General features: G+C 39.4%; 2 protein-coding genes across 3 annotated transcripts; both read right to left on the bottom strand.

The window, feature by feature from the left end:
• Positions 1-1,387: 1,387 nt before the first annotated feature.
• On the bottom strand, positions 1,388-16,611 carry ilvbl (ilvB (bacterial acetolactate synthase)-like). Of its 2 annotated transcripts, XM_070906108.1 has the most exons (15): positions 16,575-16,611; positions 8,189-8,253; positions 7,169-7,370; positions 6,782-6,909; positions 6,336-6,586; positions 5,982-6,081; positions 5,715-5,812; positions 5,348-5,484; positions 4,828-4,962; positions 4,533-4,647; positions 4,119-4,288; positions 3,726-3,796; positions 3,553-3,624; positions 2,901-3,006; positions 1,388-2,740 (listed from the first exon to the last, which is right to left on the bottom strand). In XM_070906108.1, exons 1-15 carry the CDS (start codon positions 16,609-16,611, stop codon positions 2,562-2,564), a joined length of 1,866 nt encoding a protein of 621 aa, XP_070762209.1. In that variant the 3' UTR covers positions 1,388-2,561. The 2 variants fall into 2 exon arrangements, with proteins under 2 accessions (XP_070762209.1, XP_070762208.1); XM_070906107.1 differs by lacking the exon at positions 16,575-16,611 and having other exon boundaries at positions 8,189-8,302.
• glb1l2 (galactosidase beta 1 like 2) lies at positions 9,287-14,772 on the bottom strand. The gene is made up of 18 exons (XM_070905830.1): positions 14,588-14,772; positions 14,308-14,376; positions 14,099-14,194; positions 13,909-14,017; positions 13,702-13,794; positions 13,511-13,592; positions 13,213-13,277; positions 12,938-13,022; positions 12,693-12,830; positions 12,492-12,572; positions 12,244-12,350; positions 11,702-11,848; positions 11,529-11,600; positions 10,766-10,844; positions 10,401-10,488; positions 9,978-10,092; positions 9,549-9,665; positions 9,287-9,397 (listed from the first exon to the last, which is right to left on the bottom strand). Exons 1-18 carry the CDS (start codon positions 14,749-14,751, stop codon positions 9,287-9,289), a joined length of 1,818 nt encoding a protein of 605 aa, XP_070761931.1. The 5' UTR covers positions 14,752-14,772.

The following is a 16,611-nucleotide window of genomic DNA, read 5'->3' on the forward strand; positions in this document are numbered from 1 at the left end:
TTATGTGATTAATATATATGTAACAAAAAAAAATAGCTAGAATCACATCTTTCAGCAAGGCCTGTTACATGCTCATTTTTACCTCTGTATTTAAAAACCAGAGTATCTGTAACTGAGTATAATTCAATGTTTTGATTTTGAATCACTTAAAACACTGTTGTAGTTTAGCTGGGATTTATCCATACACCCAACAGCAGATGGTCTGTTTTTTTCCCCTAATACATATGGTTTTCCCCCATAATTTATGCTAAACAGGAACACGTCAGCATAGACTGCGTCAGTAAAACTACTACCAGCCTGCCATCTCCTGTTTAAAAGGGAGATTGCATTTTGGAAGTCACAGCCCCTCATAACAAAAAGATCTGATATTTAAATGTTTTGTCAGATGTAAACCAGGTTGTATGTTTTGTCGAATGTCAAAAAATAATTAGACACAAATAGGCTCATGCTCTCGTGTCAAGTTGATGGTAAAGAATATGCGACATAACGTGTGAGGCAACATATGATATCACTTTGAACCACTCTGCTAGTGGTACAGCTGGTGTCTCCCCACCACTAGCAGAGTTAGACCACAACAAGTCCAGGTGAAGACATTTTTATGGACCCCACAACTGTTACTTAGTACTACTAGTTAATTAGTACAGAAACTATTTACCCTGAGACTGTGGGCCCCATTGCACCATGGGTGCAGGTGCAGGTGGCCTGGGTACACTCTCCATGCTTTGTAGTGTTTCCAAAATTCAGGGCACACGCCTCATTAGAGATGCCACAAAGCATAAGTCCTACTTCAGTATTATACACAGGTGGTGCCGCTGACATTAATAAAGGGTCCAAACTACAAATAAAACACAACACCCTATGTTGCAGCAGGCTTAGCAATATTAAACTGAGCTGTAATGCTGAGTTTGAACAGAATCTGAGTGATGTGAATATCTAATTGTCTTAAATCTCAACATAGATGACTCACTTATGTGACAAAAGTATTTTAAAGTAAATGGCCAAGTAAAAAAAAAAATTCCCCCTAATGCACAGTGACTTCCCTTCACATACAGTCTAGTTTAACTCCACTTCTGCAGGCTAATGGTAGAAAGCTGACAATCAAATCCCAGCATTTTTCGAAGTTTAAAAGTTTGGGTAGATGACGTGGTAACAAAATCTCGTAAACACTGAACTATAAATACTGTAACTGTAGAACCAGGAATATAGAAAGTAATTAAGGTTATGGTTAGATTGTATGGTAGAAAGCATTGAGTTGTTAGAAAAAATATAAATAAAAATAACTAGATGATAATCAGTCTATAGTTTATGCTTAGATCATTCAAAGGCCCACTCGTTTCTCACATTCTTTTTTCAATTTATTTGAGAATTTATTCAAATTAAGGTTTCATGATCACTTTCACTTCCCTCAAAGTACCAAATAAAACATCAATATATATTGGAGAGAGATGATCCACACGTGTTCACCTGGTGAGTAAATAAGTTATAATTATAGTGCAATACATATTGTGTAGAGGCATATTTTAAATGATAGCCCACATCAATGCATACAAGTTCAAATCATCATTTAAATACATAACTGAATCAGCAGACACGTTTTCAATCAGCACATATCAATGTATTCAAAGATACAATCAAACATTTAAAGGCATACCATTTGTCAATCTTCAACATTCAAAAAAATATTTTCCATTTAATACATTTTGATCCTAAATCATCAACCGATAAAGAATATTACAGCTGTAAGATTTCATTTATCCTCATGAAAAGGCTCCATGCTCATTTCATAACAGGAGAAAAAGGCATACTGGTCGCATTTGATAACTTAAACCAATGCTCTCTCTCACGAACGATTTTCAGTCACTGGTTTATTTGCAAGAAACGTCTAAAGTTAGAATAGGCTGTTTGAAGGTCAAAAATCTAACCCCAAGCTCCTGAAGAGGTAAAAATCCATAAACAAAGCAAGATTTTCTTACTTTTCACTCTTTCCCTTCTTAAAATGCAGCAATTATCTTAAATAGCACAACATGAACCTGAAAGTAGCATGACGCACAACAAAAGCTTTAGTTTCTAGGCTGGCAGATCTGGAGCTGTGGTCTATTATTTAAGTAGAACTTAACAGCAAATAACTAAAATAAATATATGGTCATAAATTAAGTGGCTATGAATAATCCGTATTATAATACTAACAATAATAATAATAAAAGTAAAAGTTTATGAACTGTCACCCTTTCATATTGAAATATCAGAGTCATGACTGGTGTTTGCAGATGTGTCACCAGTATGATTTTTGACTCATCTGATGAGGGAAATAAGTGATATCGCAACTGACGATTCATTAACTCTTATAGGAGATCAGCATACTGTAAAGTCATATCCTCTCACCAAAGTGAAATATGGCTTTAAGGGCACAAAGGATTAGCATAGGTCTGGTCTGGGCAGGGCTCTACTCAGTATCCGACAGTGTCTTCCTATTCTCTGAAACCCTTCATAGAACCTGAGAGTTAAGTCCATGAAGAGCCAAAGGTAAAGGAAAAAGACTGTTACGAGACATCACAGCTGCTCTACACAGAGATAGAGCCCTCTCTAAAGTTGGTCTTCCCTATCATAACATTGAGAAGTGTAGCCTTGCCCTCCTGGGTCTCCCTCTGAACCTGTCTGATGATGTCGCTTAGCCTGTCCTCGTCCTCACGGCCTACAAGGTAGCCCTTACCACCGTAACCATCTGCCACTATATGATAATCTGCAAAAAGGAGAAGGAAAATAGAGTTTGCCAGTTAGTAACTACCCAGTCATCATTCATAAATATACATTTATTTTGTTCACATTGTGGGATGTAACCTGTACATATTATTATAACAGCTATCCCAGCAGCCGCACAGCATCCTATGCAGAAAAAGTACCTGTAAATGCAAGGCCACACGCCACGTTGCTGCCGAGTATGGGAACCTGCTCTCTGGATATCTGACTCCAACATGCATCATTTCCCACCACAGCTATGACTGGGGTCTATGGACAAAAAGAAGAGTAAAAATGTGGAATATCAGAAGAAAACAAAGAGAATGCTTTTAATGAATTGCAAAAGTCTATTACAGGGATTCAATCATTGCATACTTGCATACTTCTGTGAAGACTAATTAAAATAATGTAGTGTTTCCTATAGACAACATCTGTGGTAGTAATCAATTACACAATACATAAGATACAATATATATAATCAGGTATACAGCAGTGCCACCTTTCCACTACATAGGAAGTAGAACACTGACTGACCCTACACCTCCATGGTACACCCACACACGTTTTCACATATTTTGGCTGATTAGACCTCTTCTCAGGACCGTGGGCGTGTGCCAACTGAACATGATTGACACCTTCCTCGCTCTCCTGTTGCACCCGTTAAGCGGGGACAACTTACATCAGTATTATTCTTATTAGTATGTTGATACTGAGACTGTCCTTCATATTTACAATATTTATCCTAGCATTGCACATTTATTATGGATAACAGAGTGGCTCATATACATATATACATATTGTGATGAGTGATTTTACCTTGTGTCTAGTGAATGTGTCAAACTCTGCAACACTGTATCCTAAGGAGCCGTCACCATACACTATCCACACCTGAAAAGCACACATGGTAGCATTTCATTCATGAAGGGACAACACCGATCAATAGACAATCAGACAAAGCACTTTCAGAAATGCCTGAACAAATACTACACCTCAGATTCAGGCCGGCACAGTTTTGCCCCCAGAGCGAATCCTCCTCCAACTCCCAGGGTCCCAAAGGCTCCTGTAGGGACAAGGAACGGTTAAGATATGTCACTATGACTGCAAACAAAGCATGATTAACCTCAGAATACACTGCTATACTACAAACTTGTGATATACATAAATTAACTTCACTTGGCTTGACTACAACAGCATAGTGTTCTGTGTACTCCTTTAACCTCTCTATGTTCTGACAAAAAAGTGACAAATCAACATTATTAATTATTTAATTTTCATATTGCTCAAATTATCCCACTCCTCTCACATTTAAATAACCAAACATCCATTGTTTAAATCAGAACAGTTCTTCATAAACAAATAGTTGTCGGTCTATGAGCTCTAACCTGGATCCAGCCAACGCATAGGTCCTCTTGGTCTCATTATGTAAGCAGCACTTCCTACAAAATCACCCCCATCGGCAACAATGATGCTGTCCTCTGCCATCAGCTCGTCCACATGGTGGAGGACTTTCAAGGGATTCAAGTGGTGCTCCGTCTTCTCATCAGCTTTAGCCCTGGAATTAAAAATACTCTAGTTTATGAGATGGAGAGATGATTTTGTAGTTATAGAGTTGTAGTTGCATTTGCATTACTGTTACATTCATTGATGAAATTGTGTTTGCTTTCTCCTTATTAAAGATTTAACTAATCTGGACCTTTTTTTCACTACGCTAAGAGGAAATTTGTCTGGGTGTCACTTTTACAATACATGCTGGCACACACGTAGAACAGGGACCAGGGATCATCACCTCTGCTTACCTATTTGCATTTTCTTTGGTCATATCTCCTGCTTTAAGGCTCTGAGGCCATTCCTCTGGACAGCGATGGCCCTTCAGGCCTTTGGAAAGCCGCACTAAGAATGAACCAGCGTCACCTAAAATAGACCAAGATTTACATTTTAGACTGTTTAACTGGTGTATTTGTCCTATGGCCAAACCCTAGAGTAGAAAAAAGTACATTTTTATAAATATAGCATATTCTTCATTTATAACCAGGGATCTAAAACTATACTTTAACTATATTCATGCGTCATCATGGCAGCTTGTGAACATACCCTGAATTGCTTTAGTTGGTTTCCAGAACATATCAGAGTTTTTCAGCAGCTGCGTCTTATCTCTGTTGACAGCGATGATCTTACTGCGTCTGTTAAGAACTCTGCCGTAGCTCAGCCGGAAGTCACACACAGTGCCTGCAAACATAACACACGACATTTCTCTAGGAATTCTGGATAGCCTTGAAAATACAGTTCAACCTTTAACTGTATTTCAACAGACATGAAACAACTTGCAGAATTGTTTTAAGTTCCTTCTAGCTTTAAACAGCTGTCATTCTATGAAATGTTAGCTAAAGTATTCAAATAATTACGAAATTATTAAATGAAGAATCAATTATTAAATATTCAATCAATAGCACTTATCCACTAGGCTATATAACTGTGTTAATCAATTATTCTAATTACAATTATGTTAACTAGTGATCTTCTGCTATTTTATTTTAAGTTCGACTATTAAATAATCCACTATCATAAACTATGTTAATATATAGGATTACAACTGTAAGACTGTATGCCTGACCTGCTAAGAGCACCAAGTCGGCCTCCTTCAGAGCATCTCGTCTGTTCTGTCTGATGTGAATGGGACTGTCTTTACCCAGCATACCACGGGACATGCCCCCAAGGAAGCAGGGGATGCCCAGGTCCTCCAATGCCTTCCTGTAAAGCATTTTTGAACAGATAAACATCGCTAAGTAAAATTACAAAACAACACAGGAATGCTATTTGAATGCTGACCGGAAAAATAATGAAAGAATTTGAGTATTTTAGCACATTTTTAAGCACAAACATTTCTAGTATCAACCGTGAGCAACCGGAAACAGAAAAACACAGTAAGACACAAAATAGGAAAATAGAGAAGAGGGGGGGCATAAAACACTGTCCTTTACCTGATGTCATCAACTGGTGTTGGGGGTAGTGTTGCTTGGCTACCCAGCAGAATAACAGGTTTCTTGGCTCGACTCACCAGCTCTATGCACTTTTGTACCTGATTTGTATTGGAAAAAACCCCCACAGTGAAACATTTAAAACTCTGGTTTATTCATAATACTGTAGACAATGAGAGGGAGTGGTTGTAATGTATTTGACGAGAAAAGGTTACATCAGCAATAACGTATAAGTTACATCAAACCTTTAATAAGTGAGAGCAATCTTACCTGATCGTCCGTGGCTTGTGGGATATCAACAGGAAGCGGAGACACATCTCTGGTCTCCCAGGCTCCAGCAAATAAGTTCATGAGGTGGTTATTGAGGTACCTTACAAGAAATCAGACCATCACATTATTGTGTGTTTTCCTTTATTTGACAGTTGACAGTGACACGAGAGAGAAGAGAGAAAAGTGCAAAACTTCCAGGTTGTAAAAAGATCCAGGTCAGACTTAAACCAAAGATGGAAAGTTGACAAGGTATGTGTTCCAGTCTTGTATTCTCACACAGAATGACTTATTTGTTGTATTTTGCAAACATTAAATAGTAATGTGCAGTGTATACAAGACATGCTGATAACATACCATGAGACAATTGTTCCCATCAGGCCTTTAGGGGGGTTCTTGACTCCAAACTCTTTGGAAACAACGTGGTAGGGATAGAGCGTGTCGATGGGGAACTCTATGAAAACTGGACCAGGAGTTCCCGACTGGGCGATGGCCAGGGCTTTCCTGACAGTAGGCACGATCTCCCTGATAGTCCTGATGGAGGCACAGAACTTACACAGCGGCTTGAAGAGAGACATCTGGTCGATGTCTTGCAGCGCTCCTCTGCCCTTTACCACAAACAAAGGTGATGGAGAGGTTAGACACTGAAGGGGAGAAAAGTTAAGATGAAGTATAACACGGGCTATTATACGCTGCGTCGCACCGCAGCAGAACGCACTGCTCTGTTAGACTATTTCGTTTTGTTATTTTATTCCACCTGCACATTCACATCGTGTTTGCACCAGTATTTAAATCGACTCCACCTGAAGTAGTGTACCAGCAGCTCCTCCCATAAGCAGCAACGGAGATTCAGCCATCTGAGCATTCTTCACTGCTGTCACCGTGTTAGTGAGGCCTGGGCCGGCAGTCACTGCTGCTACACCGACAGTGCCTGGTGGGGAGACAATCAAGACAGCGATCAACCAGCCCCAAAAGACACACTAATTAGTTATCTAAACTAATTACTATACTTGACTGGTAGCAATACCAGGGCCAAAACACTGGCACATCTAAATGTAATCCAACCACTATTAATGCTGTTAGGAAACAGCACACCCAATTCCTTTACTCTCCATAACTTCCGTTAACATGATACGATCTCGGAGGGTCATACAGTTTGACTGGTATATTCTTGTAACATAAATCTGCACCTGAGAGTCTTGCCACAGCATCAGCAGCGAAGACAGCAGTGGCCTCGTGTCTGGTGTCCACTATGCGGATGCCCATCTTCTCGCATGCCACCAGGATAGGTGAAATGTGTCCACCGACAAGGGTGAAAACGTACTTGACCCCGTGGGCGCGGAGCACCTCTGCCACGCTCTCGCCACCATGCCGTGGGCTCTTCGTCTCAGTCTGAAGCGAGTCAGGGGACAAAGAGGAGAATATTCAGATAATTCCTGTTACTGATTACTGCAATTTTATACGGCTGCAACTAACGATTATATTCATTATCGACAAATCTGCCGATTAATCGCTTAGTCAATATAATGTCAAAAAATTGTGAGAAAGGCTCATCTCATTATCCCAGAGCCCAAAGTGGCGTCTTCAAATTGCTTCTTTTGTCCAACCAACAGTTCAAAACCCAAAGACTCTTCATTTACCATCATAAATGACATAAAAAAGCATCAAATCCTTACATTTAAGAAAATGTATGGCATTTTTGCTTGAAACAATTCTTTGTTTGAAAATAGTTGGAAATCAATTTTCTTTCAATTGACAAATTGCTGTAGCTCTACAATTGTGTAAACTAGAAAACAAGCTCTGCCATAGATAAACAACTGCTAGTGTGAGTTGATGGCCCCTCTAAAGGTCACCTGACACTATCTCTTCACTCAGCCGGCCGTTCATATTTCACAATAACCACATATTGTTCTGGCTTGCAGTGGTGATGTGCCTCAGGGCTTTGTGCAATCCCACAGCCTGGGTGTTGTGATAGCCTTTGTGCTAGAAAACCACAAAGCTGGTCAAAGTTTAAGTGAATGGAGTCCAGCTTACCTTTCACCTGTGACAGCCTACAGGATACAGGTGATTCCCTCAAGGTGAGCACAGATAACGCAGGGCTATATGCTAAGACTGATCTGTGCAAAGCTGTTTGACAATAAAATGCATGTGGAGAAAGCAATAGGAAGGCATGGAGGTCATAATTACCGTGGTGAGTTGTGACAACCTACCTTGTGAAACAACTGGTAGAGTAAGCCAAGTTTGTAGGCTGCAAACACAAGCCCACCCACCGCAATGCCCGCAGAGCATCCGAGAACGGCGCCAATGGCTCCAAATGACTCCATGTTAGGACGTGGAAGCAGACCTTTATTTATAAAAACTCAACTTTGCTAAAGTTAATATTCAAACCTACTCTTAACTGGTCCAGTTCAGCAGCTCAGCTCAGCTCGGCTAGGCTAAGGTACTGCGGAGCTGCTCCTACTACCGCTATACTCCCATTTCAAAAGTCGTAATTTCACCAGTGCCTTCACTGTGAATTTAGCTAATATAAAGTTACTGACGAAATACTGTGAAGGGCATGCAGTGGACTCTTCTCCAAGTTGAAGTGACCGAGTGCTCTTTCCGCAATTGCTGCGCCGACACAGAAACATCAGGGGATATATATTTACAAATCAAGCTAGCAAGAAGTACATGTGGAACTTCCGGCTATTATTTTCAAAATAAACCTATAGGAAAAAAAGTGCACATATTACAGGATGAATGCGTGGTTTAAATTGAGCTTTCACTGTATATATTCACAATCACATGCATGCCCATTTTCATATATACATATAGGTGATGAAACAATACGTTACATTTTTCTGTGCTGGCCAGTCTAACAATTGTTTCCCTTTTATTGTGAAGGAAAAGATGATTTCTGTTCCGGTTACTAGTCTTTGTTTCTGGCTGATATGGCTGTGCGTGGTGAGGTGTGTTTTGAGAATAAGTCGCTCATGTAAAGGACAAGCATTTGGTCCAATGAGAAGCTTGAGAGGGTGTGTCACGCTGTCAAAGGTTCAAACTCAGCGATATTTGTAATCAGAGCTAAATTCATACTGAAATGAGAGAAAAAAGACAAACGATGTTACATTGTTGAATTTAAGGCAGCAGAATCAATGGCAAGATGTATAATTTAACTAAACCTTTGAGAAAAAATGTAACCATACTGCTGTACAATAGCAAATGGAAATATTGTGGTTAGTAAATTAAAAGATTTAAATCATTGACATTAACTGCCAGTATCAGTAAACTGCCCGCATATGTGCGTGTGCTGTTGTTGTACATTATTTTCACAGCAGTGTGCAAAAGGGGAGTTTGTAAACATCAATTGTCCTTCCATGATCAGGATTTTCAGCAAACAGTATTTTGTCATCCGCCTTTTGTTCCTCGAAAACAATAATCTGAAAGAGAATATAAAAAATACATAACATGTTGTACACACACAATCTGCCACAAATTACCCGAAATAAAACAGACAACAGAGGCAACCTTCACCTCAACTAAAGTCAAACATAAACATTGTGTTTCATCCAATTCTATCTATAGGTGTACCTGATTCTCTCCACTTCTGAGCCAAACTCCTGGGAGATAAAGGAAATGTTGGGGACCGATGAACCAATGACGTCCAAGGTTCTGCCCATTGACAAACACGGCTCCTTTACCCCAACCCTGTGGATTAACTACAGTAAAACACTGATGTAGAGCAGTAAAATCTAAGGCACCAGAATGTGTCAGACATATTCATAATGCTTCAAAATGTTTTTTTTTTGTTTCCTCTCAATTAGAGCATACATGAAGATGCAACACAAATACTATGATGCTGCATAATACTGTATATACTTATTTCAGACGTGCATGCAAAGTACTGTATAGAAAACAAAGATGCGTTATAAATATCAAAAATAGTAGATCAGTATTAGAACATTTCCTAGTTCTAAGAGATGCAGATTACCATAAAAGAAGACTGGCTGTCCTACTCACAGGGAGTCTGATGAAGGTGTCTCTAGGAGGACCATCCACATACAGCCTGGCCTGGAAAAATCCTGGAATGGAGGGCGACTTGAAGTCAGACTTCCACTGACCTGAACTCATTAATCTGAAACAAGACCAAACATTCATTTGAAACACTCACAGTAATCACGTGGAACTAAAATCAACCTGGACCAACCTACACCAGAGTAAGCACATGAACTATTGGATTACATATGAACCAATAGTGCACGAGTGGGTATAAAAAACTGCTCATAAGCAGAGTATGAAGGATTATTTATCAGAAGATTATTAAGTATTTTAGGGTGAATCTGACCTTTAATTCACAAGCAGCAAATGTCTATTGGGGTCCATGACGAGGTCTAGTAGTCTGGCCATTTTCACAGAATGAAAAATTAAATTCAGTAAACCAACCTTTTCATAAAGCCTGGCTTCATCTCTAAACAGAAGATGGTAAATCCTCTCAGAGGGATGTGATTCAACAGAATGTCTCCCACAATGCCTGTAATACAATATGAGGCAAAAATAAGCAATTCAGACATGCCAGCAGACCAAACACAGTACATAGACACATGCTTTCAGGTATTGCATGGATGTGGGGGGCCACAAAATACATAAAAAGTCAGAAAGTTGCAGCGATAGATAGATTTTTCACTGTCCAAGCAACGTTATCTGAACTGTTCTGATGCTTGCTTTGGCTTGAACAATGTTCAAATGCATGGTAAGAATGGTTTGACTCAGATCTGGACATCTGAAATAATAATATGAAGGTAGAATACCTTTGCGCTGTTCATCCAGAGCTTTCCCATAATTCACTCTTCCACAGTTCTCCACAAGTATGCTCAACATCATCTCTCCCTTCGATGCAAAAAGCATTGGTCAGTTTGTCAGTTTGTCATTTGGAAAGTTAGTCAGTGAAGAGAAGTGATCACAATGAGATCATTTGAATATGCCGAATGAAAATAATGAATAACAGAATGAATAACAGAAACACAGCTTCTCAGAATCCCATTTGTTTTGGAAATTCCTCTAAATCCTCTCTCCAAAATTCGAATCACCTGGATAACTCAGAACCCCTCTCTCTCTATATACATATATGTAAATCAGTGTAGTTATACTGGCTTCAGCTATTGTTTACAACATTTGGGCAATACCTCACAATAATGACTGCCAACTGCTGCATGTTTTGCTAAATTAATCATAATCCTGCAGATTTTTTTAAGAGACATAGTTTTTCAATTATGAATAAGAAATCTGGCAGTAATGTTGCATGAAGTGGATATTGTACCACCCTGCTCTCCTTAGCGGAAAGAAACGCGCACTAGCTAATTACCATCTGCACTCCCTGGGCAGGTAGACACGAATGCAAATCATACAAATAGAAGCACAATAACAACAATAAAAAAAAACAATAAATACTAAATTCAGTCATAGATCCAAACATATACTGTATATCCTAACTCCTTTAAAAATATATGTGTTTCAGGAGCTACAGACAGGATGGCGTGTACAGCTAAGAACAGACACAAAAAGGGTTAGTACCTTCCCATCAGGGAGTGCCAGCTCATGAGTCTTGCAGTCCAAACTACCAACACATTGTCTGTCCACAAAAACCTAGAGAACATTAAAAGTCACAATGACAGGATTATGTATAACCATGTTGTATAACTTCAGAAAAAAACATTTTGAAACTATATTATGCTCTCTGTCCTCACCAGCGCTCTATCTCTGATGTTGTTCCTGGAGTTGAGGGTTCCTCCACTGGTGATGGTGGTTTCATACAGTGTGTAACCATATGACTGACCATTGTTATTGTTGACAGGGAGATTCTCCATGTTCACCGGCCTCTCTGATCTGTATGGCTGGATGAATAGTCAAACAACCTAACATATTAGATACAAGAATCTGGCAGTAAATACCAGACCTCTGAAGACAATGAAATGAAATCTGTATCTGTGTAGTTTTACAGGCTGGGTGAGATATTGTCACTGCTGGGGTTAGGAAGTTCCATTCTTGCTGAATGAAATCATGCAAGATGTGTATGCATGCATGGCACCGCAACACACTTAAAAAAAGAGTCCACCAAACAGCATATGACAGATATGTCTGATATGTTGACAGATACACAGGCTGATAACAGAGATGTTCTGTCTGTCTGAAGCTCACCACACCTTACATTTTGCTGTCATCCCGGCTGGATTTTCCATTCTGCAGATTATATTATCAACTGTCACACCAGCCAGGTGCTGTAGCTCACCTTGTCGGTGAAGTGCAGGCTGTCCCACAGTGACAGGTGCCGCTGGATGGCAACAGGGTGGTATGCTCTCCTCTCCTGAGGAGAGGGCACTTCAGGAAGAGGCACAGCTGCAACAGCAAAAACATTTGATTATTGCTAATTATGGCAGACTCAATTACTCTGGGTAATACGTTCATCATATTAATTGCTAGGTGCTCATAGTTTCTCATGAAATTTGTAATGAATGTAGATGCTTAAAAAGACATTACAGTGGTACTGGCTGAATAAATTCCTCAAGAGTTGATATTTTGGGGTGCAATCTCCAGCTTCAGATAGAGGAGCGTCGTAATCTGCAACAAAAATGTTTACAAAAATGACGAGAATGCATTTGTTAAGGGCATCATACTCCTCAAAGATCTGAAACATCCTCTGTTCTTTGGTCTCTGAGCTCTGAGGTAATTCCTACCAACCATAACTGGTGACCTGAGGTTTGTAGGTGCCAAAGTCCATCGCTCCATTCATGAAGCCAAAGCTTGTTCCTCCGTGGAACATGTACAGATTAATGGAGACACCTCTCTCCAGGATCTCTGACACAACAGCTAGCATGTCTGTAAACCACATGATAATAAATGATGACATAATATACAAAGTGATCCAAAGAGCAATATGCAGCAGTGAATGAGCCGTTAAGTAAGGCAGTTAATGCTCTCGGTACCCTCAGCATGGAACACGTGGTGATGCTCTCCCCAGACATCAAACCAGCCAGACCAATACTCCATCACCATTAGAGGTTTTTGGGGCTACACAAAACAGAACACATGCCTGCATTACAAACTGTACATATCTTACTGTATACTGTCGTTTAAGAGCCATAGCAAGGCTTTAATGACAAACCAAATCTGACATGTCCCTTTTGGGTTCATAATAATAATATGTGCAAAAGCATAAATACATAATAAGACTAGTGAGCCACTGATAATGATCACCTACCTGCATGTCAGCTAAGTGCTGGATAGCTCCGAACGACAGTCTCTGAAGGTTTATTGTTTTTAGAACTGAAATAGTCAAGATTTAGATCAAACAAAGTCAAACAATGAAAAAGTACATTGTGAACAGTAAATGCAGTTGATAGATAACGTAAGGTAAAATGAATTTGATTCATAATGTGTTTTCGATCTATATCACTCTGTATTTTTTTGATAAAGGATATCCTAAAAAATAAGGCACTTTAAGAGGTAAATTAAAAATCACAAAAAAAATGTTTTAGGCAGTTAATTATCTTCATTACCTTCCTCCATCCCTCCATATCTCAAGCCCTCCCAGTTGTCTGAAGTCAGCAGGAGCTCCTTGACCCCTCTGGACTGGAGACACTGCAGGAAAAGAACAATATTTTTGTATGATATGCAGAATTAGCCACTTTACAGTGTATTGTAAGAAATTCAGTGAAAAGGAAACATTGCAAGACATTAACAAACTCACATTCTTTATGAAAGGCATGTATTTCTCATCTTTGGCATATGATCCGTACTCATTCTCAACTTGAACTGCAATGATTGGGCCTCCCTCTTCAAACTGAAAAAAACAAAAAAGGAGAAATAAATGTTTGTCTCACTGTCATTACCAATTTTTCTTTCAGAAAATGTTGATGATGTCAAATATTATAACAAAACTATGAGTTTTACTTACCATCAGAGGTTTGACAACTGAGACAAGCTTGTCAAAGTAGAGGTTGACAGCATCTACAAATCCAGGATAAGTTGTCCTCAACTGCATGCCTTTATCTTGTAACAACCAGCTGAAAGAAACACAACAGCAACTTTGGTGGCATATTGCTAATATATGGCAATATTTTAAAGCAATGGGCAGGTGGTGTTACCTTGGCAACCCGCCCAAGTCCCATTCAGCGCAGATGTAAGGTCCAGGACGCAGGATCACCCACAGACCCATCTCGGCTGCTAAACTGACATAGGCCCTGAGAAAGGCAGAGACACCTTCTGTTTCATTTAAAACAATAACCATTCTGCACGTTTTTTTGAATTATTTACCAATCTACTAAGAGGAAGAAAAATAATATGGAAGCTTTACTTGAGGTCTAGCTGATCCTGAAAGTTGAAAGTTCCTCTTTCAGGCTCATGCAGATTCCATGGCACATATCTGAAAAAGCAAGAAAACAATTGCTTGTAGCTTATGAGCAATAGCGTAGTCCAGTGACTAGCAAAACCCTGGTGTTTGATTTGCTTTGATTTCATTTTAAGGTGGACTGTTTCACAAACAAATTTGATTTAATCTGATCTGTGTTTGACCTCTTTTAGAAAACGAACATTGAAAGTCCTGCGATGTGAGGCAAGTTGCAGTGGGAGCTTACGTTGTGAGCGTATTGAGGCCACAGGCCTTCATCTTCAGCAGCCGGTCTTCCCAGTAGGCTCTGGGGACACGGAAGTAATGGATGGAGCCTCCCAGGATGCGGAAGGGCTCTCCCTCCAGAGTGAACTGAGATAAGTTGGCCCTGAGACCCTTTCCACGGCTCATTCTTCTTAATTCAGGGTGATGTCTGGTGGGGAAAAAACAGTTAGATAAAATATAATGGAAAAAAAATCCATCTTTTGAAGCAGGTTGGATAATAGAATTCAAAGGTGTACAAAAGTATTTGAAGCATTTAAATGTGTAACTTAACAGTATGCTACTTCAAAGGATGCATCTGTGATATATTATACATGAATTACACAAAATACGTCCACTTTTCATATGGCAATAATACAAGTAAAAACCTACCAAGACTTGACATGAAATATCCCAAATGCAGAATTACAGAAAATCCCAATTACATCAAAAACATTGTCAAAGCTGTACCTTGAAGCTGAGCTTGCCAGGGAGCGTTTGAAGGGAGGATGGTGCTGGGAGGCCTCAAACACTGTGGATAAGGGAAACTATTGTTGTTTCAGAACAAAAATATAATAGTGCTCTGTGTCTCTCTTTCTCTCTCTGCAGCACTCAGTCAGAGAAGGCAGGCATTACATGGCACATAGTAATGTTGGCCTCATGAGTGCAGGCATTACATGGCACATAGTAATGTTGGCCTCATGGTACAGTTAGTTTATGCGTATAGTCATAGTGCCCTATTGTGGTTCTAGATTTAATTGCAGCCTTCAATTAAGTCATAAGTTAATAGCATGAATGTGTGTGTGTTGTGTCATATTGTTTGTCCACACTGCCCCATAGGATGCAGTTGGGGTGTTTATTTTTCCCTGTCTCTGAAACTACATCAACATTTTATGATTATTGAATTATTATTATTGTCAAGAAAAAAAAGTCCAAATCATTTGTCAAAGAGCACCACAACAAATTACAGACCAAAAAGACCAAGGGTTTCCTATACAACAGGTTAGGCATTTGCAGACTACATTTTCTGATATATTTATTTTAATATATAAACTATTGCATACACGGTTGTCAATGGAAAGCTGTCAAACTATTTCACAGATTATAATACACCTTGTTGTTCTGCAAATGTTTGTACTTGTTTGTGACATTCTTTTGCTTTTTGCAAACACAGTATGAAGCTGAATAGACCTTAGTTCTTTCAGTGTTTTTGACACTGTTGTTGACATTGTTCTGTCCTTCTTATTAATCCCCAAATTAAGCAGATTTCAATAATATAATATTAAAGCTGTGATCTTGGAGTCCAAAGGAGGGAGAGGTGTCTTTGAGTCGTGGGGCCGTACGTTTAGAAAATATTCAGTGTATGGCATGAAAACTGACAAAAACATCAGAGAAAATTTGAATCATCAGTCCAACTCTTGTGCATCTCTTTGTGTGTCTAAAGAAAAAGACAATTTCATCACATTGGAATGATATTACACGCTCACAACACAAACTAGAAACGAGAAACACGAACTATCTGTTCCAGTTTACTGTCCTAAACAAACAGTAAATTGTAACAGACTACCTAACAACAGTAACTGACACTGACAATGTACAGACTCAGAGTCTGGCAATAGAGAAGCGCAGACGCAGGCAGACCTGGCTGCCCAGAGAGGACAGGCTGTGCTGTCATTGTGATGAGGGAGCAGTAGAGACAGAATTACACAAAACTACAGAAATATTAGGAAAGAATTCTTTCCAAAATTTAAAAAAATTGCCCCGAATTCCAAAATCTGACAGAAAGGGAGAAATTGCCCCTCTGGGTGAAAATAAATAATGTGCATTGTTGGCTGCTAAATATGTCACTTCCTGCCACAACAAAAGAGACAACCAGTAGGACATATAGACAGACAGACATACACTTGTACTTACCATATTCTACTTACCGCCACATCTCTTTTCTTTTTTGGGGGGTTTATGTCGTTATTTATAGATTACAGTGTAAAACAGGGCTGTTGCATATTGCAT

This window comes from Enoplosus armatus, chromosome 5 (genome assembly GCF_043641665.1).
Source record: "Enoplosus armatus isolate fEnoArm2 chromosome 5, fEnoArm2.hap1, whole genome shotgun sequence".
Lineage (NCBI taxonomy): Eukaryota > Metazoa > Chordata > Actinopteri > Centrarchiformes > Enoplosidae > Enoplosus > Enoplosus armatus.